Here is a 24230-nt window from a genome sequence, read left to right as displayed (position 1 = left end):
ATCAGTCCTTATGCATCAGTTCTTAATCTTAGTTAGGAAATTTAGATTTATGTGCATTTTTTTCCTTTCCCTACGTTCAGTTACATTTTTCTGGTAATGTGGCTAAGATGGACACACTTTAGCATGGTTTGACTTTCAAAGCTTTTGTTTTTCTATTTATAAATAACACTGATACATAAAACAATAGATTGCTCCAGAAATTTGCTAGTGGTATGTATGTTAACATTGAGTTAAAACCATGTGTTTCTTTTGCCTAATATTAATCTACTTTAAAGAAATATAAGAAGTTAAATTATTTTCGCCATTAATAGCTGAATATAATGCAATTTTCACAAAAGCAAGTGGGCAAACACAGTATCATCAACAAGAGTGTCGAAGAAAATCAGATTACTGATTTCTAGTTCTCTTTTCAACCCACTACGCAATGCTGCTCCTTTTTGAGGGAGTAGATTTATAAACCTGAGGTCAGAAACTAATGAATGAGGCTGTTTAGATTTACAAAGTTTTTTGAACCAAGTTTGAAGCATGGGAAATTTTTGTATAAAAATTACTATTTCTGGCCCCTCTTGAACAAATCGGAAGATCTGGTGACACTGTGCCTTGTATCTCCACATGACAACAGTCCACTAAAACCATGGGGGGCTGCCCCTTGTTGGCTGGGTTGGGGTCAGGGTTCCCTCTGAATATGTCCTGCCTCCTGGGTCCTTCCCTCATCCTCAGTCCCCTGCCTGGACACAGCCGCCACTTCACTGGGGCCCTTGCTGCCAGCTAGTGTTGGTTCTGTTGACTTCTCCCTTCTATTTGTCACAACTGATTGATATTTATATAAAAACAGTCATTATCTCGCTGATTTCATCACGATTGTCACCCTCATGTTTACATTAAAGTGTTTTTATTTCCCTATTAAAAATGTGAAGCTGAGGCAGAGGGAGATTAAGTGAATTTCTCAGATCGTAGAATGAGCCAATGTCATGGCTTCAAACAGACCTCAGTAGCAAATTTAAATCTGCGGTGTTATCCATGAGCACAGATAACATGCCTTTCAGCATTTGTAGCTAAATAAAAAAGCAAACAAAATGAAATCTTCAGTGTTGACTTTCTAATATGCATGATGTTGACTTTGCATTGCATTAAATTAGAAAATTATATCTAATTTTTAAATTTGCTTTAGGAAGTCTGTTTACTGTTAAAAGAAACCATTGATTCAAGAGTTAAGCAGTACTTGGAGGTTCGTAAACAGCACAGGCCGTCAAATACAGAATTCACAAGATCCAGTCCCTTGTCCTTAAAAGGTAGGCACAGAGTACTTTGATTTTGGATAAAATTTCTGCTTTGTAGAGATGGCTATTATGTTTGACTCTGACTGTCATGTTAGTAGAGTGATACATTTTAAAAATATGTTCTAATGAAGATTCTTTGTTTGAGTAAAGAAAATTAACCAAAAAGCCCTGAAGGGCTTTTAATGGTAGGCAAAATATATAAAAATAGAAAATAAAACATTCCTAAGGAAACTGTAAATTCTTTAAAGGATTTTTGTTGTTGTTGTTCACAAGTAGTCTTTCGAATGGATTTACATTAATACTGACTTGATTTGGGGCTTTATGCTTTTAAATGCTTTCATATATGTCACCCTATTTCAGAGGTTCCCAACTGGGGTGGTGTTGCCCCAGGGGACTTTTGATAACGTCTGCAGACAGTTTGGTTGTTATAACTACAGTGGGAGGGATGGCAGGGAGCTTAGTGGCATCTAGTGAGTAGGAGCCAAGGATGCCACTAAATATCCTACAATGCACAGGACGGCCTCCCATCCCAAATCCCACTATCTGGCCCAAAATATCTAGGGCACGGAGGTTGAAATATCCTACTCTGTTTCCTAATCACCCTTTGAGAATGGTAATGTCTTTGAGTTATAGGTGAAGAAGCTGACGATCTGCAAGATAAGGGGTTTGCCAGAGTGAAAGATCATCCTGAAGACAGAGATGATCTTGTTTATTTGGCATCTTCCCAGCTCATCCTCAGCCCCATCCCGCCCCCCTGCCCCCGTCCTTAGCCCAGTGCCTGATAGACAGATGCAATGATATGTTGAAGGAAAGAGGACTTGAGTGACAAGTGGCAGAACCTGACCCCAGACCTAGCTCTTCTGACTCCCAGCCCACTGTTCTTTCCATTCTGCCATTGTTGTATTTTTAATTCTTTTGCTTTAAGTCAGCATTTCATAGTGCTCTTTGTGGTACAAATACAGTCAGCCTCGTGTTAATCCTCAGAGGACAGTGCTGCACTGCTGTGAACTGGATTATGCCAGTGCACCATCTTTTAGGGAAAGAATTGTGTTAAGTACTCCCCTTTGAAGGCATACTTGATCCGAAATGTCCACCTGGCCGCAGCTGATAAGTAGGCAGACATTAATTTTACCCAAACCGAAAGCCTTGAACAAGTGGAATTTTCAGTCCAAACAATATTCTATTAGATGATGCTTTCAGGTTTTTCATTTGGTAGTGGTATAAATCTTGAGAAAAGCCCTAGGAGCTTGCATCCTTTGTATTCCAGCAGATCTGGCTAGTCTCACAATCTAACTGGTACAAAAGGAAAAGGAAAAGGAATGGAGAAGGTTCCACGACCTTCATCTCTGGTGTGGAGGTGGCTTGGTCCATACCCATCCTCAACTAGCCCTTCCCTGCCTTCCTCTCCTACTGGGTGAAGAAAGCTAAAGACTCAATTTCCCAGCCTCTCTCACAGGCAGGGAACACAGTTCTGGCCCCAAGATGAAAATCAAAGCCTTTTTGGGCTCATGTGAGCAAAAAGTTTGTTTTTAAACAGAAAAGTCATCTTTCTGTACGTATAATTTTGTAATCTATTTTTTCCACCTTACATAATATAAAAGTCCTTTAAAACATGTACATCACTGTTTTTAAAAGTTTTGTTTTATTGCGTTAAACTATATATAACATAAAATTTACTATTTTAGCAATTTTTAAGTATAAAATGTAGTGGCATTAAGTGCATTCATATTGTTGTGCAACCATCACCACTATCCATTTCCAGAAATTTTCCATCATCCCAAACTGAAACTCTTTACCCATTAAACAGTAATTCCCCATTACTCCTTCCTCCAGCCCCTAGTAACCACTATTCTAGTATATTATATGTATTAGGAAGTAAATAAATACAAATATATATGTATTTCATCTGTCAATGAAGTGCTTGAGTAGTTGGATTGTTTCCACCTTTTGACTGTTGTGAATAATGCTGCTGTGAACATTGGTATAAAAATATCTAGTTCAGTTCCTGCTTTCAATTCTTTGGATATATACCTTAAAGCAGAATCACTGGATCACCTGGTAATTCTGTGTTTAGTTTTTTTGAGAAACTGCCGTACTGTTTTGCATAGTGACTGCACCATTTTACATTCTCACCAACAATACATGAGGGTTCTAATTTTTCCATAATCTTGCCAACACGTATTTTCTGTTATTTTGATAGTAGCCATGCTAATAGATGTGAAGTGGTATCTTACTGTGGTTTCAAATGCACTTCCCTAATGGGTAGTGATATTGACCATCTTTTCATGTGCTTATTGGCTATTTGTATATCTGCTTTGGAGAAATGTCTGTTTATGTCCTTTGCCTATTATTTATTTATTTTTTATTATTTTATTGAGGTCATAATGGTTTATAACGTTGTGAAATTTCAGGTACATTATTATCTATAAGTATTCTGTATAGACTGCATTGTGCTCACCACCAACAGTCTAATTTTTTTTTTAATTTGCTTTTTTGTTGTTGTTTTTTTGCTTGTGGAAGATTAACCCTGAGCTAATATCTGTGCCAGTCTTCCTCTAGTTTATCTGTAGGTCGCTGCCACAGCATGGCTGATGAATGGTGTAGATCTGTACCTGGGATCCGAACCCGTGAACCTGGGCCACTGAAGCAGAGAGCACTGAACTTAACCACCAGGCAATGGGGCTGGCCCCTCCAATAGTCTAATTTTTATCCATCACCATATATATGGGCCCCCTTACCCTTTCACCCGACCCTCCAACCCCCTTCCCCTCTGGTAACCACTAATCTGTTCTCCTTGTCCATGTGTTTATTTGTCTTCCACATATGAGTGAAATCATGCAGTGTTTGTCTTTCTCTGCCTGGCTTATTTCACTTAACATAATTCCCTCAAGGTCCATCCATGTTGTTACAAATGGAACGATTTTGTCTTTTTATGGCTGAGTAGTATTCCATTGTGTGTGTGTATATATATATATATCACATCTTCTCCATCCATTCATCAGTTGTTGGCTACTTGAGTTGCTTCCACATCTTGGCTAGTGTGAGTAATGCCACAGTTAACACAGAGGTGCATAAATCTCTTTGAATTGTTAATTTCAAGTTCTTTGGGTACCCAACAGTAGGATAGCTGAATCGTATGATATTTCTATTTTTAAATTTTTTAGAAATCTCCATACTGTTTTCCATAGTGGCTGCACCAGTTTGCATTCCCATGAGGGTTCCCTTGTCTCCACATCCTCTCCAACATTTTTTATATTCTGTCTTGGTAATTATAGACATTCTAACAGTTGTAAGGGGATATCTCATTGCAGTTTTGATTTGCATTTCCCTAATAGTGATGTTGAAAATCCTTTCATGTGCCTGTTAACCATCTGTATATCTTCTTTGGAAAAATGTCTGTCCATATCCTCTGCCCACTTTTTGATCAGGTTGTTTGTTTTTTTGTTGTTGAGTTATATAAGTTCTTTATATATTCTGGAGATTAACCCCTTGTCAGATATATGATTTGTAAATATTTTGTCCCAGTTGGTGGGTTGTCTGTTTGTTTTGTTCATGGTTTCCTTTGCCTTCCAGAAGCTCTTTAGTCTGATGTAGTCCCATTTGTTTATTTTGTTTCCCATGCCTGAGTAGACAAGATATTTGAAAAGATGCTGCTAAGACTGATGTCAGAGTGTCCTGCCTATATTTTCTTCTAGGAATTTTATGGTTTCAGGTCTTACCTTCAAATCTTTAATCCATTTTGGGTTAATTTTTGTGTATGGTGTAAGATAACAATCTACTTTCATCTTTTGCATGTGGCTGTCCAGTTTTCCCAACACCATTTATTGAAGAGACTTTTCCTTTCTCCATTGTATGTTCTTGGCTCCTTTGTCGAAGATTAGCTGTCCATAGATCTGTGGTTTTATTTCTGGGTTTTCACTTCTGTTCCATTGATCTCTGTGTCTTTTGTGCCAGTACCATGCTGTTTTGATTACTATAGCTTTGTAGTATATTTTGAAATCAGGGATTATGATGCCTTCAGCTTTGTTCTTTTTTCTTAGAATTGCCATCACTATTCAGTGTCTTTTGTTGTTCCATGTAAATTTTAGGATTCTTTGTGTTATTTCTATGAGGAATGTCACTGGGATTCTGACTGGGATTGCATTGAATCTGTAGATTGCTTTAGGTAATATGGACATTTAAACTATGTTTATTCTTCCAATCCATGAGCATGGGATATCTTTCCATTTCTTTATGTCATCTTCAATTTCTTTCGATAATGTCTTATAGTTTTCAATGTATAGATCTTTCACCTCCTTGGATAAATTTATTCCTAGATATTTTATTCTTTTTGTTGCAGTTGTAAATGGGGTTGTATTCTTGAATTCTCTTTATCCTAGTTCATTATTAGAGTATAGAAATGTAACTGATTTTTGTAACCTGCAACCTTGCTGTAGTTGTTGATTATTTCTAATAGTTTTCCAATGGATTCCTTAGGGCTTTCTATATATAGAATCATGTCATCTGCAAACTTCTTCCTTTACAATTTGGATACCTTTTATTTCTTTTTCTTGCCTAATTGGTCTGGCCAAAACCTCCAGTACTGTGTTGAATAGGAGTGGTGAGAGTGGGCACCCTTGTCTTGTTCCTGTTCTCAGAGGGGTGGCTTTCAGTTTTTCCCCATTGAGTCTGATGTTGGCTGTGAGTTTGTCACATATGGCCTTTATTATGTTGAGGTACTTTCCTTCTGTACCCATTTTATTGAGAGTTTTTATGATAAACGGATGTTGGATCTTGTCAAATGCTCTCTCTGCGTCTATTGAGATGATGATGTGATTTTTACTTTGCATTTTGTTAATGTGGTGCATCACATTGATTGATTTGTGAATGTTGAGCCATCACTGTGTCCCTGGTATAAATCTCACTTGATTGTGGTGTATGATCCTTTCAATGTATTGCTATATTCTGTTTGCCAACATTTTGTTGAGGAGTTTTGCTTCTATGTTCATCAGCAATATTGACCTGTAATTTTCCATCTCTGTGTTGTCCTTGTCTGGTTTTGGGATCAAGGTGATGTTGGCCTCATAGAATGAATTAGGAAGTGTTCCATTGTCTTCAGTTTTTTTGGAATGGTTTGAGAAGGATAGGTATTAAATCTTCTTTGAATGTTTGGTAGAATTCTCCAGAGAACCCATCTGGTCCTGGACTTTTGTTCCTTGGAAGATTTTTGATTACTGTTTCAGTCTCTTTACTTGTGATTGCTCTACTCAGATTCTCTATTTCTTCTTGATTCAGTTTTGGGAGATTGTATGAGTCTAAGAATTTATCCATTTTTTTCTAGATTATCCAGTTTGTTGCCTTTGCCAATTTTTTCATTGGGTTGTTTGTTTTTGAGTTGTAGGAGTTCTTTATATATTCTTAATATAAATCCCTTATCAGACATATGATTTGCAAATATTTTTCCCATTCTATCGGTTCTCTTTTCAATCTTTTGATAATGTTCTTTGATGCACAAATTTTGATTTTGATATACCCAATTTATCTACTTCTTTCTTTGTTGCCTCGGCTTTTTTTTTTTTTCTGAGGAAGATTCACCGTGAGCTAACATCTGTTGCCAATCTTCCTCTTTTCACTTGAGGAAGATTTGCAATCTTCCTCTATTGTGTATGTGAGTCTCTGCCACAACATGGACGCTGACAAGTGGCGTAGGTCCCCGCCCAGGAACGAAACCCAGGCTACCAACTCAGAGCATGCTGAACTTAACTGCTAGGCCGTGGGGCCAGCCCCTTGTTGCCTGTGGTTTTCGTATTATAGCCAAGAAATTATTGCTGAATACAATGTCATGAAGCTTTTCCATATTTGTTCTTGTAAGAGTTTTATAGATTTAACTCTTACATTTAGGTCTTTGATCCATTTTGAGTTAATGTTTATATATGTTTTAACGTAGGGGGTCCAACTTCATTCTTTTGCAGATGTAAGTTGTCCCAGCACCATTTGTTGAAAAGCCTGTCCTTTCCCCACTGAATAGTCTTGATACTTTTATCAAAAATCATTTGACCATAAATGTGAAGGTTTATTCTGGGCTTTCTATTCTATTTCATTGGTCTATATGTCTGTCTTTATGCCGGTACCACACTATTTTGATTACCGTAGCTTTGTAGTAAGTTTCGAAATTAGAAAGTGTGAGTCTTTCAACTTTGTTATTATTTTTCAAGATTGTTTTGACCATTTGGAGTCCACATCACCATTTTTAATGGCCGTGTAGTATTCCATTAAATGTCTATACTCTGATTTATTGGTGGAACATTTAGGTTGCATCTAATATTTTCACTGTTGTAAACAATGGTCCGGTGAATATCTTGATGATATACGTATTTGCAAACTTCAATTTCTTTATAATATTTCTAGTTTAAAGTTCATACATACTTTTATTGGTTTTTAAGAGCTCCTTAAAGATAGTCATGCTTTTTCTGTTACATATGTTGCAAATGATTTTTCTCAGGCTGTCATTTGAGTTTCACTTGGTTTATTTAACTGAACAAGCACAAACAAGGAGCAGCCTCGGTTTGCCTCATGGAGCCTTAAATAACCACTGGCAGGATGAATGCCAGGCTTCCTTTAGTGAGATAAGTAGTGCAGTTGATGGTGAGAGGGAGGCAGGATGATGCTAACGCAACATTGTGTTGTTCACTCTTTAGGAAAACAGCTGTGCCAGTATCCCTCTTTGAAAGTAAAGTTGGTATGAAAGCACCATCTTCCCTCTCCTTCCTACTTCTGGTAACAGTTAACCTTTAACTGAGCATGTCTTTTGATGTCCACACGTTAGCCAGTCCCTACTCTGCTGCCACTAACCAGTCCATGCTCCTGCCTCACCTGGACACCAGCATTAACTCCCTAGCTGGCTTCCTTGCATCTGCTGTGGCCGATGCCCCACCTGCTGTCAACACTTCAGTTGGTGTAATCCCTTAAAATCGCAGGTCTGATCTTGTGTGCTTCTGCATAAAGCCCTCCAGGATTTCCCCAGGGCTCCCAGGAAGAAGGCCAGGATCTCTGAGGTAGCTGCCTCCCCAGCCTCATCTTGTACCACTTTTTCCTTCTGTCTTGCTCCAGCCACAGGAGACTTGATTCCTACTTCAAAGCTCTGCTCCTCTGCTCATCTTGGGGCCTCGGCCCATGTTGGTGTGCCAGTCCTCCCCTTCCTCTCTGCCTCCTCCAACTCTCTGCTCAAAGTCCACTCATCAGAGAAGCTTATCCTGTCGATAGGTCCCCTTCTTACAGGCCCACGAGCATCCTGCACTTTTGTTTACACTGTTCGATTAATGTCTGTCTCTCCACAAACGTGTAAGCCACTGAAGACAGATGCTGCCTCTTTTATTATCTATCGTATCTCCAGCATGGAGCACATTTCCTGGCTTGCAGTAGGTACTTAATAAATGTTTGTACAGGTGAAAAATTACATGCGTGGCTGTATCTTTCCTCTTCCTGGTAAGGTCAAGGCCTGCCATGACTTACCTATCCTGCTTGTCTCCTCCTGCTTCTCACTTCCTACTTCCTGCAAACTTGCATTCTTTATACCTCCGTACGTTTACATTTACAGGTTTCTCTTTTGTCTGGAAAACTCCTTTTTCACTTTTAAGACCCAACTCAAATATTACTTCCCCAAAGTCTTCCTCAGTTTCCCCTCTTCTGGCATTTAACACTTTTATAACATGTCACATTGTGTTATAATCAGTTTACCTACCTTTCTCTCTCCCCTTTACTGGTAAAGATTGATTTTTTTGCCACCTCCAGAGCATCTTTTCTTCTCCAAATTACCTTGCTGCTTAACTCCAGAGCATAAACAGATGACTGCTTCTGGTTGTAAGTGCTTAACCTCATGCTAAACTGTTAATTTCCTAAAGGTAAGAGCACTGTTCATCCATCTCTACCACAAGGTTGCCTTTCACAGATGATCAAGGTTCATTATCTTCTAGGCTGTGCACACCCGCAGGGACGGAGTGCACACACGCAATGATATACCGCCACCTTCTATTGTTTATGAGCAGCAGCATTGAAAATGGAAACTGGATATATGCTTTCACTCTTTCCTTGGAGCCAAAGACATCCCAGTAGACACTTATCTAACTGCCTGTTCTCAGCTGTTCCCATAATCTTACTTAAAGCCCTTTTCTAAAGCAGTTTCAAGCCGCTAACTGTAAGGCCTTGCCCATTTCCTCCTCAGTATTCAGTTCTGTGTCTCATGTTCCCTGAAAACAGAAAGAATTGCTGTCTCTGTATTGGTGGTTTGGACGAACGAAGGTTGCTATGCTTTTGTGTAAATTGGATATCTTCTCTCATTTGCATGAAGTTCTTACCTTTTTCCCTTTCCAGATCTGTGTGAGTAATGTGTGTCACCATGATATGGTTGCCTAATACATGATGCTGGGTGAGCTGGAGACTCTAGGCTGGTAACTTTGCTGATTACTCTAATAAAATTAATAGTTTTCATGCTCTGAGTTTTCTTTATAAAAGAATAGCATAAATGGCTTTGAGGCCATTTCCTTAATCATATAATATAAAGGCATACAAAGAGTGTTCACAGACTCAATCAGTGAACGGCATAGCACAGGCATTTGCCAGGAGCCTCATCTTTTTTAGGTCACCTAAAACGTTAATTCAACAGATTCAGTAAAAGTTCATGTTACAAGAAACTTTTTTAAAAGACTTCACTGTCAATTCCTGTCAATTCTACCTCATTAATGTTTTTCCTCTTAATCTTGCCAATATTGGGTGTTACTAGTATTTTTAATTTCTGCCACTCTGACAGGCCAAAATTCAAAAAAGATCCCGTGTGCTTTGATTTTTACTTATCTTTCTGTTTTTATGTGTTTATTGACTGAACTGCATATTTATAGCCCTTGCCCATCTTTGTATTGGGTTGTTTGCCTTTTTCTCCTTAATTTTTTCCCTTTTTCCCATTCTCACTCCCTTGGTCATGGCACTTCTTAGTCAGCTCTTGAATTCCTGCTGTGGCCTCCTGATTTTCCTTCCAATTCATCCACACCTCTCCTGCCAAAGTGACCTTTTGAAAACAAAAATGCGATAGTCTCCAGTGCAAAACCTTTTGTGGTCAAGATCCTTACTTGCCTAATATCCTTTATTTAATTTTGTTTCTGCTTGAGACTAGCCAGAGGGTCTGGCTCTTCAGCTGAGAAGAAATTGATTAAAGGTATTAGGTAGCTCATAGGATCCACCCGTGGGAGGACCAGACGGCCCCATTCTGAAGCTATACAGACAGCATAACCTCAGTCACAAGACAGGGACAGCTTTGGTATGTGTGCCATTTCAGCTGCCATCTGTGATGCCCAAGCCCAGGTATCAGCTTCTGTCCCAGCCTGCAGAAGATTGACTGTCCAGCATGTGGCTATAGCCCTGGGCTGTTCCTTCTGAGCCTGCTGCAAGGCAAAACTAGATCCCATGACCATACCCTAGTTGCATGTGAGCCCGGGGATGCAAAATGTTTGGCTTTTACCTTGGGAAAGTGGGACTTATAAAATAAGGGAAGTTACCAAAACACAGAGAGGATGGTCAAAAATTTGGCGTGAGTGGACACGTTACCAATATCCACTGAAGTTTTCCTCTTCCATAAACTTCCAAACAATAACAAGCTAGTGCCAACTACACAACTCTCTCAACTGCAACGGAATGTGCTCAGCATCTCCTCCACGAGAGATAACTCAAAGTCTCAAGTCCTAGCTCCAAGTCCAGGATTTCTGAGTGATGTGTATTCCTCCTGTATTTCAGTCACAGTTGGTATTTGTTAACTTGCTGACTAAATTATAAAGTTAACTATTACTAACATACCTTGAATAAAATAGTAAGGAAGCAGAAAGCCAAAAAACTTAATTAATACATGAATATATACATGATACAGCAAGGAAGACACTATAGGAAGATGCTATCATTCTGACTTTGGTAACCAGTTAATGAAATAAATAGCTGGTGTTTATATCTTCCCTCCTCTAATATTTATTATGTATTCCCTTTGTCCTTAGCCAGTAACACAGGTGATCAGGATTCTTTACCTGGCAAAGTGATCCAAACCGTTGTCACTGAGAGACTGAGCCATCAATGGGCCTGTCTTTATGAGGTTGCCATAGTTTTCATTAACTTTTAGCACTGGATATGCTTCTATGTTGTCTGCTCACTGGGATAGAAACGCCACATTTTATTACTCTGTACTGCTGATGCTAGGTGCTACAGTGCTCCAGACCACCTCCAGAAGATCCCTGCCTGATTAAACCTACATTAATCCACTGTCATTCTCCAAGACCCATTTGTCTTCTACTTAGGCCAAAGAGACAAATTAAATACGAGAATTATATGAAAAAATACTCTTGAATATTTCAAGTTTTTGATGGTGGCATAGTCTCTTTGATCTCCTAGGGCTCAATATTGCTTTTTTGGTTTATGGTTTTGATGGAGAGGAGGAACTCCAGAGACTTCCTTCTGGCCTTTCATTACCATAAGAGCACTCACTCCATGAGCCGTGGAGTCCAAGTATGGATTCTGTCAGTTGCAGAGTAAATCTGTCCCAGTTATATACTCAACAACTGAGAAGGCGACTACAGATTTTCACAAACCTGCTGGGCCCTTTGTGAGATAAATTGAAGCCAAGTTTCTACTTACCACCCTCTGATGGGTCACAGTGGCAATCAGGAACCCCAAGAACTAGCATTATCTCAGAGCCAATGTCAAATCATCCTCAAAAGTTTTGGGTATTTCCCTTTTCTCATTGTGTAGATATCCTAATAAACAGCTGCAGGTCCCAAATGGAATATTTACAGAATGTGCTTGCAATATTATTGAAGAGTCCTTACTTGAGATGGCTGGCTCTCTCTCCATTGAAGGAGATATCGGTCTGAGAATTGACTCAAACCTGGGGACTGGATGAGAGCCTATGACCCTGCTTCAAGGTAGCCAAGTCAGGCCCCTGGTCACCAGACCTAGTTTTTTTTCTGTTATACAGTGTATTAGTTTGCTAGGGCTGCCATAACAAAATACCACAGACTGGACAGCTTAAACAACAGAAGTTTGTTTTCTCCCAGTTCTGGAGGCTGGAAGTCTGAGATCAAGGGTTGGTTTCTTCTAGGCCTCTCTCTTTGGCTTATAGATGGCCTTCTTCTCTCTCTGTCTTCACATGGTTTTCCCTTTCTGTATGTCTCTGTCCTGATTTCTTCCTCTTATGTGGATACCCCTCATATTGGATTAGACCCCACCCTAGCGACCTCATTTTAATTTAATTATCTCTTTAAAGATCTTATATCCATATACAGTTAAATTTTGATGTCCTGGGGGTTAGGACTTCAATGTAGGGATTTTGGAGAGACACAGTTCAGCCCATAACATAGAGTTTAGGTAGAGCCTAAGAATATTCTCCATTTTATTTGGAGTTACAGACGTATCAATTCACCAGTAAGTCAAAAATGTCTGTGGATTGAGCCACTCACAAGGTTCCTACTAAGGTTACCACTGGGACATGGCCCTCTGGAGACCAAGTGATTTGCCTAGGCATAGGCTTTAGTTGACTGCAAATTTCAGGCCTCCTTGTCACCAGGTGACCCACCCACTCTTGGGCTTTGGTGGTTTACAGACACTATGTCTGTCCTGGTCATTAGCCCTCCCAGCAACTAGCTCTCACTCCCTGAGGGGTGTCCCTCACCTCTAACATGGCTGTTCACTTAGAAACAGCCCTGGTAGCAGTGTCCTCCCTATGCTGGGCCCCCACCATTGTGCAGAGGGTTCTAGGGAACACGGGGCAATCACTTGGCACAGGCTGGCATTCTCACACAGATCAGCATGCACATAGATTCTCTGCTCTCTTGGCATCCTGTAGTTAGATGTGCTTGGCTAGGGTACAGCTCAATGTACCTTGTAGCTATATTCCAGCAGAGGGACCCCAGTTCTCCCACTGATCACCCTGTCCATTGAGCAAGTATGAAAATGATCCTGTGGAGATGGGGGTAACAAAAATTTTAGTTCCAGGTTCAGGTACTAAACAGCCTGGCTGTTCAGGAGAATGCTGGGCAAGTCACTTGCCTAGTACCTGGAGACTTTGGCAGCCCTGCAGCTGGACCTGTGGGAAGCCAAGTTCAGGAGGAACCCCTCTTCCCTAGAGGGAGCAGAGTCATTGGTCTCAGATGGCTTTCACCAGGCAATCTTGGGAGAGCTTCCGTGATCATTTATCAGCTTGTCACTATAGCCTAACTGACAGGCTCCAGAACATTATGCTTTTTTGCCTCAGGGCCTTTGCACATGCTTCTTCCTCTCCCTGAAACTCTCTTCTTCCAGTCTGCTGCGCCAGCTCCTTATCACCCTGCCAACCTATGCTTGGGTGTCACTTCCCCTGAGGAGCCTTATCCGATTCCGTGCATCTTCTCTCAGGGAGCTGCCCCTCCCCTTCCCATGTGCTCAGTCCACCCTGGACAGTAGGAACACTCATTGTTCCCTGCTTTCCAGAGGATGAGGGTCTTGTCCTCTTCTGTCACTCAGAAGGAGCCAAGCGTTGGAAGGAATAAAAGAATAAATTGTAGTTTCTACTCACTGGTCACATTTATTTGCCAGGGGTTTGCAGCATGCTTCCATTGCAACATCTCTTGCTCCTCTAATAAAAGGCAGAGGGGAACATGGTCTGTGAGTTACAAATTATTAAATAGTTTTTCTCATTTTGTCTTCAGAAAGTCAAAACCACATTCTACCCCAGGGTAAGATTAGCTGCAGTATCTTCTGACTCTTCTGCAGCTAGGGACTGCAAATTCATTCCTTCCAGCCTTACCCCATCCATGTGGCCTTTAGCATTACTATCCCTACTAGTTACCTGTTACTGAGTTTCAACCTGCTAGGTGTCAGCACTGTGCTGGGTCTTCCACATACCCGTGGCAGATCCTTGGGGCAGCCCTTTCTAGCCAGCATTCTTAACTCTTGTTCTGAAGAACCAGACTCAGCGTTCAAGCAACTTGTCCAAGGTCGCATAGATCGTAAGTGTCAGAGGCGGCATGAAAATGTGCTGTCTGATGTCTGGCTTGTCTTCATTACTAAAGTATCCCTGTTAGGGAGAATGGGGTGTGTGTGTGTGTTTTCTTTTAATAAAATTTTTCTTTAATCGTGAAAACAAAGCTGTCTTTAACCATGTGGAAGCCAGGAGCAGTGTGCTGCTTGAACTACCACGTGGGTATCTTTGTTTTAGATTTTATATCCCCTACTGTCTGATCACAAGATGGACAGAGAGAAATAGACTCCAAAACAGAGCTCATCTTCCAGGGCGCGCACTTACCTCAATGTATTGTCTAAATATTAGGGGTTTACTACATTTTTGTGTTTGTGAAGCAGTAAATTTTTTTTTTTTTACTGCCTTTTATTCCATTCTTACAACCTTTGTTTTGCAATTAACATCTAAGAAGCCCAGTCCTTTGGAAAATGCCATAAAATAAATTAAATTTTCCTGGGTACTGTGGTTTCTGTCTGCAGTGGCTTTTTTTTTTTTTGGCTTTTCTTCTAAGCTGAGCACTCCTCTAAAATCTTAGCTTAAATCTCCGGCCAAAGCGTGTAGCCGTCTGCTCATTCTTCTGTGGCATCCCAGGCATCTTCGGCGAATGTCGGGGCTGAGTTAGCAGGCTTCCTCTCTCTTTGTCGACACCCACGCAGCATTCTGCGGTGGGGCGCATTACCACCATGTTAGGAAATCAGTGGGTGTTCACACAACAAGAGGAGAAAAAGAAAAAGACGAGAATCGCCAAAACAAGCAAGTTCTTCCTATTCTTCCCTCTGTCTGAGAAATGTTCTCCTTTTCCCAACGCCCGATGCGTGGTACCTGCCAAAGAAAGCTTTCTCTTTGCTCTTCAGACACAGGCCTGATTGTGAGCCCTTCTCCCCAGCATCCCCATGAGGGCAGATTTGTATGTGTGCTGTTTGTTTTGGTTTGTATTTATTTTCCCAGCCCATTGAAAACAGGGCCTTTTCCTATTTAAAATAAATTTTGGAAGTGAAACACTTTTCCCTTTGAGCCCAGCCCTTCCTCCTTATAAACCATCAGGCATTTTCAGATAGGACAGTGAAAACTTGCTCTGAAACGCCATCCATAAACATTAATATCCTTTTCTTACACATTAACAACAATGAACATTACTGTATGTCTAACAACTGTGAACCCTGACAAAATATAGGTCCTTGGCAAGTCCCACTAACTTCAGCTGTCACTTTTGACTTGTGGCAGCTCTTCCCATGGGGAGGTGGCATTTGCTCCTGTCCTGCACCCCAGCTGTAGGAATGGAGCTGTTCTGCAGGCACAGACACACTGATGGAGAGAGTTCTCTAATGTTCCCAATCAGACACGGACAACTGAGGGGGAACTGGGCACTCGTGTGGTTTTATAAATGGCACAACACATTTTCAATTATCTGCTGTTCTGGTAAATATTCTTAATATTTAGACTTGTTTTTTTCTATTCACAGCCCTTTACAAATGGAAATGGATTTCTCTAGATCTGTCCTAGGGCTCAGTGGAAACATGTGTTTTCTTTTTACACGTGTTTAAATAGCTTTGGTTATTATTTACATTTCTTCCCATAATGTACTCAATCAAAACATTTTCTAGGCTTTCATCCGCACATGAGAAGCTTAAAAGGGCAATAATGAAAGCAAATGTCTATGAGCCCTCTGGTGAATGTGCCACAGTTTCAGCAAAGATTATTTTTCCAGGAATGGGCAATTTGTAAAATGTAAAGTCTTATACTATTTACCAAAAGTGTGCTAAAGCAGCAATGACAGCACAAGATGCTTTGCATTCTCAAAAACTGGGGAGACTCTACCAACTATTTATTGCAATAAATGGAAAGAAGACAAAATCCCTAAATCTTTCAGGGTAATGTTTCCACCTATTATGGACATTGCCAGAATTGCAATGCCTGATCTTTTGTTCACTTCTGAATTTTACAAGAAATTAAAACACCGAAAACCCTGATGTACAAAGTTTCAGAAAAGGTTAGGATTCTGCTCACCATGCTAAGAGGTTGTTGAACTTCAGTTTGAACCACTTAGAAGACCATTTCGATGTGAGTGAAAACCTTATTAAGACTGACCCTCCTGGTCTGTGACTAAACTGCTTCCTCCTCCACCCTGCCCTACTCCCCTGATCTACCCCGCACATCAGAAAGATGGGTCTTTCCCTCCTCAAACAGTCTCTATTGCCTTGGCTTAGTTTCAAATTACAATGCCAGTTCTGTTGAGCTTTTATGGCAATGCAACTTCAGAGTTACTTTTGTATCTGCTTGTTCACATTTACATCTGGACTTACTGCTCCCAAATTTCTGCATATTTTGGAACTGGGGAGTTCAAAACAACTTTACTAAATCCCCTGGGACTCTTGGGTTCTAGAAGGATCTTTGTCATCAAATGGTGGTTGCCAAGAGCTTTTTTAAGGAGTTGTCCCATTTGGCTGAGAGCCCTGCCTGTTTACCAGCTATATGAAGACTGACAATTTATTACTAGATGTTCCAAAGATAAATCCCATTTGGTGGTCTGGTAGAACGGGTTGGCACTCCTACCCTGCTAGGAATGGGAGGAGAAGTCATGGGAGAGAAAGTCACCTGCCTTCAAATTGATAATAGGGGTGAGATAAAAACTTTTCTTTTGGTGATCTGTTTGTTTTGTCACAATATTTGGTGACAACCGGATGGAATGCCTGTAGTTCTCTTGGTTCACCCACTGCAAATTGTGGTTTATCCCAGCATGTTAAGAATGTGGTCCCTGGGGCACTGGCTTTATATTGTATCAATGATTTGGCTGCCACATAGCATGTGTATGTGTTGGGGTGAGGGGCGAGGGGCACAAGGAGACAGTGAGACCCCTACAAGGCTGTACTTCTTTGGCACATCCTGGATGAAGTCTTAAAAAGTGGCAACCTCTCCTGTGTTTGACAATATTAATGAGGAAAGCTCTATTTTACCCCTACTCATAAAGCAGTGGCCTTTTCTCATAGGAGTTGCATATAATTTTTAACGTGTGGGATGACAAGGTGTAGTGGAAACTGTTTACCTTGGCATGTGCTGTTCGTTTCTCAGGAGTTTTATGTCCCTGACGCTATAGCAGTAGCCTTCCAATGTCTGGGAAGTGCCTATAGCATTTACCAGCTTGTCTTTTCCCTTTAAATTCTTTTCATTTGGTCAGGCCCTCCCATCACAGTGCCAAGATTTTTAAATTCATAGTAATTGAGTTTCACATCACAATATTAATAACCATCAGGAAGCTTGACAGAGAAAATAAATAGGTAGTAGTTATCTACCAGATTAAGGATCTGTAAGAACCCTTTGATTCTGAAGGGTACAGAGGACGATGGAAAAGGCCCTAGTGTAGGACAACACACTGTGGTTTAACACTTTGAGACTGAGATTTGCTAACTGAATATCTTGGGAATTTGGGGGACTACAACCCAAATGATGATTAAAAACCAGAGAGCCTTCATTTACAAATTCCCTGACATGGCACCCGAATTATTCTAATTATTTAGAATAAAAGTGGAGAATCTAAAATTATGCTTTTTGTAATTACTATTTTCAGTTTATCACTTCAATACTTTATCATCAAAACAATTTTATATTCCTTGTAATAACTTCTATAAACTGGGCCGGGAGTATCTGCTCCCTTTGGCACAGTAGACATTAATATTGTCTCTAGATGGATCCACCACAGATTTCTGAGTGAGGTGAGTCTTTGGGAAGCACTGCGAGCCCCCGGGCTGTTCCCACGGGGTTGACTGGAGGCGTATTTGATAACTGCTCAGGTACACTTAATTTGTGGAGCTTGTTGATATTTGTTGTTCTACCACAGTGCTGTTATTACGTAGAGCCTAAACTCCAATCGGATTCAAATTTCTTTTAACTATTTGATCATGAACCCATGTAACCTGATGGGAAACTTGGCTTAACCTATTTTGTGAAATATCTTGAGAAAATTACCCATGTCTGTATTAAGCAAAAACAAAACCAGCTCTCCATAATCTCAAACATAAAAAAATGAATGCCCACAAGAGAAGCTAGTTTTAACTTTGAGGCCAAGATCAAATTACAATTCTGGGGTTATAGGTTAGTGTGTATGTGCACATAAATGTGTATGTTTTTATGTTTTTGTATGTCTTTAATGAATAATATGGATATGTATACACCCAGAAATATAAGTTGCTGCTAAAGAAAATAAAAAGTTACAAGGCCTGAAAGGAGACACCAAAAATATGATTTCCTTACAAATATTTGCAGGAATTTTACTTAATTGCAACCAGAAGTCTGACCTGGAAGTGTAGTGTTTTGACCCCCGAGCTGTCTGGTTTCCTATTTGTGGTGTTTTGCTCTCCCCCAACTGTGAGAAAATCTATTTTACACGGTTTTAACCCTGTATATTCTTAGAAACACTGAAGGAGAAATTATTCCCTGGGGGGAAAAGAAATTCGCATTATTTATAAGAATGACTTGTAAAGGTTTTTCTTAAATAGAAAACATTTTTGAAACACTTAGAAAATCTTTCTTTATAAAATATGTTTGAAAATAAAAGAGCTTCTGGGTTTCCTTTCAAGGTAATGTGAACTTCTGGAAGACTGTAAGATTTTTGCATTGTGTAAGTTTACCCTTATTTTAGTAAAATCCTCACTTTTTAATAACAAAGGTATACAGAGTTTATAAATAGTCCTCTTATGAAGAGGCTTTTTCATACTTCTTTTTTCTATTTCTAGCTTATTAAATCTTTTTTCTCTAGCCTTTCAGAAAAGTAAAAATTAGGCTGAATAAACTTTGGGGTCATGTAGTAGTATATGGTTTTCTAATGGGCCAGAAGACACCAATGCAATTTAATTAGGATAACAGCAGGACTAGGAGGCCTACTGTTGGAAAATTATAGACTTCACATATCAAATGCCCATAGAAGCATTTGCCATTCCGGTAAAATGATGGGGAACATTGTTTCTGTGTAGCCTCTTGGAGTTTACCAGCGTGATTGACCCATCATATATCCCATTTTAAGTCTTCGACATTTTCAGTTAGAGGAAAGCATTGTTCTTCGTATTTGATTTATGGATTTAAGATTGAGGAACCCCTGGTGTCTCCCCAGTGGTGTAGCAGTTAAGTTCAAGCAGTTAAGTTCAGCTTCGGCAGCCCGGGGTTCACCTGTTTGGATCCCTGGCACAGATCTGTGCACCACCATGCTGTGGCATGCGTCCCACATATAAAGTAGAGGAAGATGGGCACAGATGTTAACTCAGGGCCAGTCTTCCTCAAAAAAAAAGAAGAATGAGGAACACTGACAGTTCTCATCCATTTAGCTGACAAATATTTCATCCCGTTCTTTTTTTTTTACTAGTAGCTTTATTGAGATGTAATTCACATAACATACAATACACTCATTTAAAGTATACAATTCAGTGGTTTTTTAATATTCACAAAATTGTGCAAGCATCACCAGAATCAATTTTAGAAGGTTTTCATCACTCTCTAAAGAAATCCTGTACCCATTAGCAGTTACTCTTCATTTTCCCCCAACACCCTTCCCACCCCCAGCTGGAGGCAACCACCAATTTATGTTCTGTCTCTATCGATTTGCCTATTCTGGACATTTCATATAAACGGAATCATGCAGTATGTTATTCTTTGTAACTGGCTTCTTTCATTTAGCATAATGTTTTCAAGGTTCATTCATGCCGCAGCATTTATTGTAGTACTTCATTTCTTTTTATTGCCAAATAATATTCTATTGTATGGATATATCATGTTTTGTTCATCGGTTGATGGACATTAGGGTTGTTTCCACTATTTGGCTATTATGTATAATGCTCCTGTGAACATTTGTACAGATTTTTGGTTGGATATATGTTTTAATTTCTCATGAGTATATACCTAAGAATGGAATTTCTGGGTAATTTTGTACCTCAATGTTTAACATATTGAGGAACTTTCAGACTATTTTCCAAAGTGGCTGCACCATTTTATATCTCACCAGAAGTGTATGGGGGTTCCATTTTCTCCACATCCTTGGCCACACTTGTTATTATATGTCATTTTGGAGATAGCCATCCTAGTGAGCATGAAGTGGTATCTCATTGTGGTTTTGATTTCCATTTCCCTGGTGGCTAATGATGTTTACCATCTATTCAAGTACTTATTGGCCATTTGTATATATTCTTTGGAGAAATATCTATTCAAATCCTTTGCCCATGTTTTAATTGAGTTGTCTTTTTATTATTTCGTTGTAGAAGCTCTTTATGTAGTTTGGATACATGTCCCTTACCAGATAGATGATTTGCAAAATTTTTCTTCTCTTCTATGGATTGATTGTTTTTTCCCTTTCTTGATGGGATCCTTTGAAACACAAAAGGTTTTAATTTTGATGATGTCCAGTTTATATTTTTCCTTTTGTTGCGTGTGTTTTTCATGGCATATCTACGAAACCATTGCCTAATCCAAGGCCACAAAGATTTACACCTATGTTTTTTCCCTAAGACTTTTATAGTTTTGGCTCTTACATTTAGATCTTTGATCTATTTTGAGTTAATTTTGTATATGGTGTGAGATAGGGGTCCAACTTCATTTTTTTGCATGTGGATGTCCAGTTGTCCCAGTACTCTTTGTGAAAAGACCATTCTACCCCATGTAATTGTCTTAGCACCCTTGTCAAAATCAATTGACAGTAAATGTGAGGGTTTATTTCTGGACCCTCAATTCTATTTCTGCATGTCTGTCCTTATGCTAGTACTAGTAGCTTCGTAATAAATTTTAAATCCTCCTCCCATTCTTTTTAACAGAACTATTTTATTTTCTTCCCAGCAGGGTTAAAGCTGGCATTTTACTTGTCAGGATCAAGAGTCTCTTTTAACCTAGTCACTGTAAACATCATTTTAAATTGTTATAAATACCTTATTTTTAATGAATTAATGAAATACTGTTAATTATGCCAAAGATTTTTCCTGGTATTTAAGATTAAATTAACCCTTTGACAAATTTATATTCTAATTATTCCATTTTAACCAAATCAATAAAGAGAAAAGTGATTCTCATTGTAGTCAAGGTCTTCATATTAATGGAAAAGCTGGAGTGAGTATTGGTGTTTGTAAGGGATGACTGGGGATGCTAATGGGTCTCAATAACTCCCATCAAAATCCTTTACTTTAGTTTGTAAAGTTGACTGTGAGTTAAAGTCTGACCTCCTTTGCTTAACCCTCCAGCCTCATCCCCCATCCCTCCCTATCCTTCTCTGCATTCTGAACTCTGAGCCTCATCTACCCTGCCAGATTCCCAGGAGCCAATGGGAGTTGTCTGTGGTTTTACACAGGTGCCCTCCCATTCTGAGGCCTCATAGCAGAATCCCCCTGACTCTGCTTGTATGTTTCCCTTCCTTAGGGCTCTAGTTTGTTGCTCTCCCTTGTTTAATTAGACACATCCTTTCCTTGCATCCACACTTCCTGATGCCTGCCTTTGTTGTAGCACTTCTCTTGTAACTGTCGTCCCTTAACCCCTCCCTCTCTCGCTCCCTCTCTCTCTCTGACTTCAGTTGAGTCCCTCTGGAGCAGAGTAGTTTCCTTGGCCCATCCAGGGCTGCACATAATATTTATATGTAGTCGGTGCACAAGTAGCATGAGTTAGATGACTGTGGGTCGATTATTATTGTTAGAGGAACACCCAGCTTTTGACAAAGTGAAAAAAAAATCTAACAATTTCCTGTTCACACTGGTCCCCATAAGTCCTCTGCTGAGGATCATTTTCAGAGTCAGAAAGAGTAAAATCCCTATTTAGAAGCCCTCGCTTATATGGACATACTCCAGTTTGCTGCCAACCTGCTCCCTCAGTAACAGCTCATCATCAGTGTGATGTTTAATGTGATATTCAATTTATGCTATATGACTGACATATAATCCCCATACAAAGAGGTGCAGCCCAAGTTTGTTAACATTAATCTTAATGCCATTTCTAAGGAATCTTTAATTTTTCCTGAACCCGGAAAAGTGTCTTTGTAGAAAAGCTACAAAGAGAGAAGAGAGCTGAGAAAAAGTGAGACTTGCTCCGATGCAATGGAAAGGGGTCTTCTTGATGGAAATCAGCAGAATGGAAGGGTTAGGTGCAGGCAGATAGGGAAAAGTAGGCCCTCGCAGCTGACCCCAGGGCGCGGCTGAGTGGGAGGAGGTGATGACAGGAGTGTGGGCGGGGCTGGTGTGGAGGAAAACCCTGAGAAGAAGTGATATTTAGCTTCTTGGAGAACCTCCATGTGGGAGACTTGGTCGGAGAGATCTGCCGCTGAGAAAAGATGAAGATAAAAACAGTAAAGCAGCGAGAAACATAATGCCAGGGAGAAAAGAGAGGGGCACAGAGCAGTGTGTGAGGCAGGAGGAGATGCCACGTGTTTCTGCCCTTGCTTAGGTTGGCGTTCCTTTAAAACTCACAGCCTGCTCCAGGACCACTCGGGGATCTCTAGGACGCCAAAGCACTGCAAATTGTGTAGTATTTTCAAACACCAAGTGGAAAGGCCTCAGGTCATGTGGACCTTCTACTAAAACAAAGAGAGAAAGCTGCTGTTTGAAGGAGGGAGAACTTGACTGGAAACATCCTCAGCTTCAGTTAAGTGACTGAGAGCTGAGTGGTACCAGGAAAGTGTTTGCATTTGGAAGGTGGTAATAGAGAAAGAAGATGAAGAAAAGTGGTTTTGTGGGATGGATATCGGGGAAGCTGGGAGATACAGGATAATGAAACATTAAGAGTGGCGTTTGTAGAGCCTCAGGGAATGGTGAATTCTCAGTGTTCAACAAAAGGAAAACACAAGTTGAAGGAGAGTGGGGTCTTCATGGAATGATGAAGCAAGGTCTACTCCCAGAAGTGTGTGGGGACTGGGATGCAGATGGTACAGCTTTAGTTCCCTCCTGTGTAGTCTGACCTGACGCTTCTCCTAAGCTATTAGAGCATCAGCCCACTGGTTTCCCATTCTTCTCTCTGCGTTCTTGGTATTTCCTTGATATTTCCCTTTCTTTTGAGTCAGCTACATATTTAAACTTGTTTTTTCTTTACTTGGATACTATGTTTTTAGCTGAAAGTCTCTGTTATCTCAGTCTACCAGATTCCCCAGATTCAGCTTTTAGAGGTGTGCTCTTTTTACTGCAAGGCTATATTTTTAAAGGATGGTGCACTTTTTACTCCATACTTAACTGGTTGATACTGTGGCTTCGGTCTGCACAATGTATGTATCTGTCTCTATACCTATACCTATAATCAATTATATTTTGAACTTGGGCCACTAGTTAAAGAATCTCAAGGCGAAGTTACTGTTCCTGTTATAAATACAATAGTGTGCTCACTTGAGGCTTAAGGAAGACGAGAGCTTTACAATTACCTAAATAAGATCATTTTGTTTAGGTTTCCTTTTGTTATCTACTAAGACAAATTAGTCTAAAGATTATGGTTACAATTCACAACATAAACAATGCTTTTGCATTCCTTATAAAATTTTATTTTCAAGGTTGTCAAATTACCCAGAAAAACAAGCTTTTTTGTGTGTTTTTTTCCCTTTTTCTCTCCAAAGCCCCCCAGTACATGGTTGTGTATTTTTAGTTGTGGGTCCTTCTAGTTGTGGCATGTGGGATGCCGCCTCAGTGTGGCTTGATGAGGGGTGCCATGTCCGCACCTAGGATCTGAACTGGCAAAACCCTGGGCTGCCGAAGCGCAGCGCACAAACTTACCCACTCGGCTAGGGGGCCGGCCCAAGAAAAGCAAGTTTTAATTGTGACTTATGTTCTGAGACTTTGGAAGAAGGATGATATTAACACAAATATTTAGAAGAAAAAATTCAGCATCTGTAAGGTTCTTGAATATTTTCATAAAATGACAATGTTTCTTTTTAAAAATTAAGCCTATTTCAAAAGAATCTTCACCTTGATTTTTAGACTTACTAGAAATATCAAATACATACAATA

At 39.9% G+C, this 24230-nt stretch overlaps 1 protein-coding gene across 2 annotated transcripts in view; it reads left to right on the top strand.

Moving 5' to 3' along the window:
• SLX4IP (SLX4 interacting protein) overlaps positions 1 to 24230 on the top strand; it is a 185070-nt gene that overhangs the window by 117329 nt on the left and 43511 nt on the right. For both annotated transcript variants that reach the window (XM_008521386.2, XM_070588824.1), the window contains one exon: positions 1172 to 1292. In XM_008521386.2, coding sequence (XP_008519608.1) covers positions 1172 to 1292 — 121 coding nt within the window. The remainder of the gene's footprint in view (positions 1 to 1171; positions 1293 to 24230) is intronic.

The sequence above is a fragment of the Equus przewalskii genome, chromosome 21 (assembly GCF_037783145.1).
Source record: "Equus przewalskii isolate Varuska chromosome 21, EquPr2, whole genome shotgun sequence".
Lineage (NCBI taxonomy): Eukaryota > Metazoa > Chordata > Mammalia > Perissodactyla > Equidae > Equus > Equus przewalskii.
The sequence above is the reverse complement of the archived record's forward strand: the minus strand, read 5'-3'. Positions and strand labels throughout refer to the sequence as shown.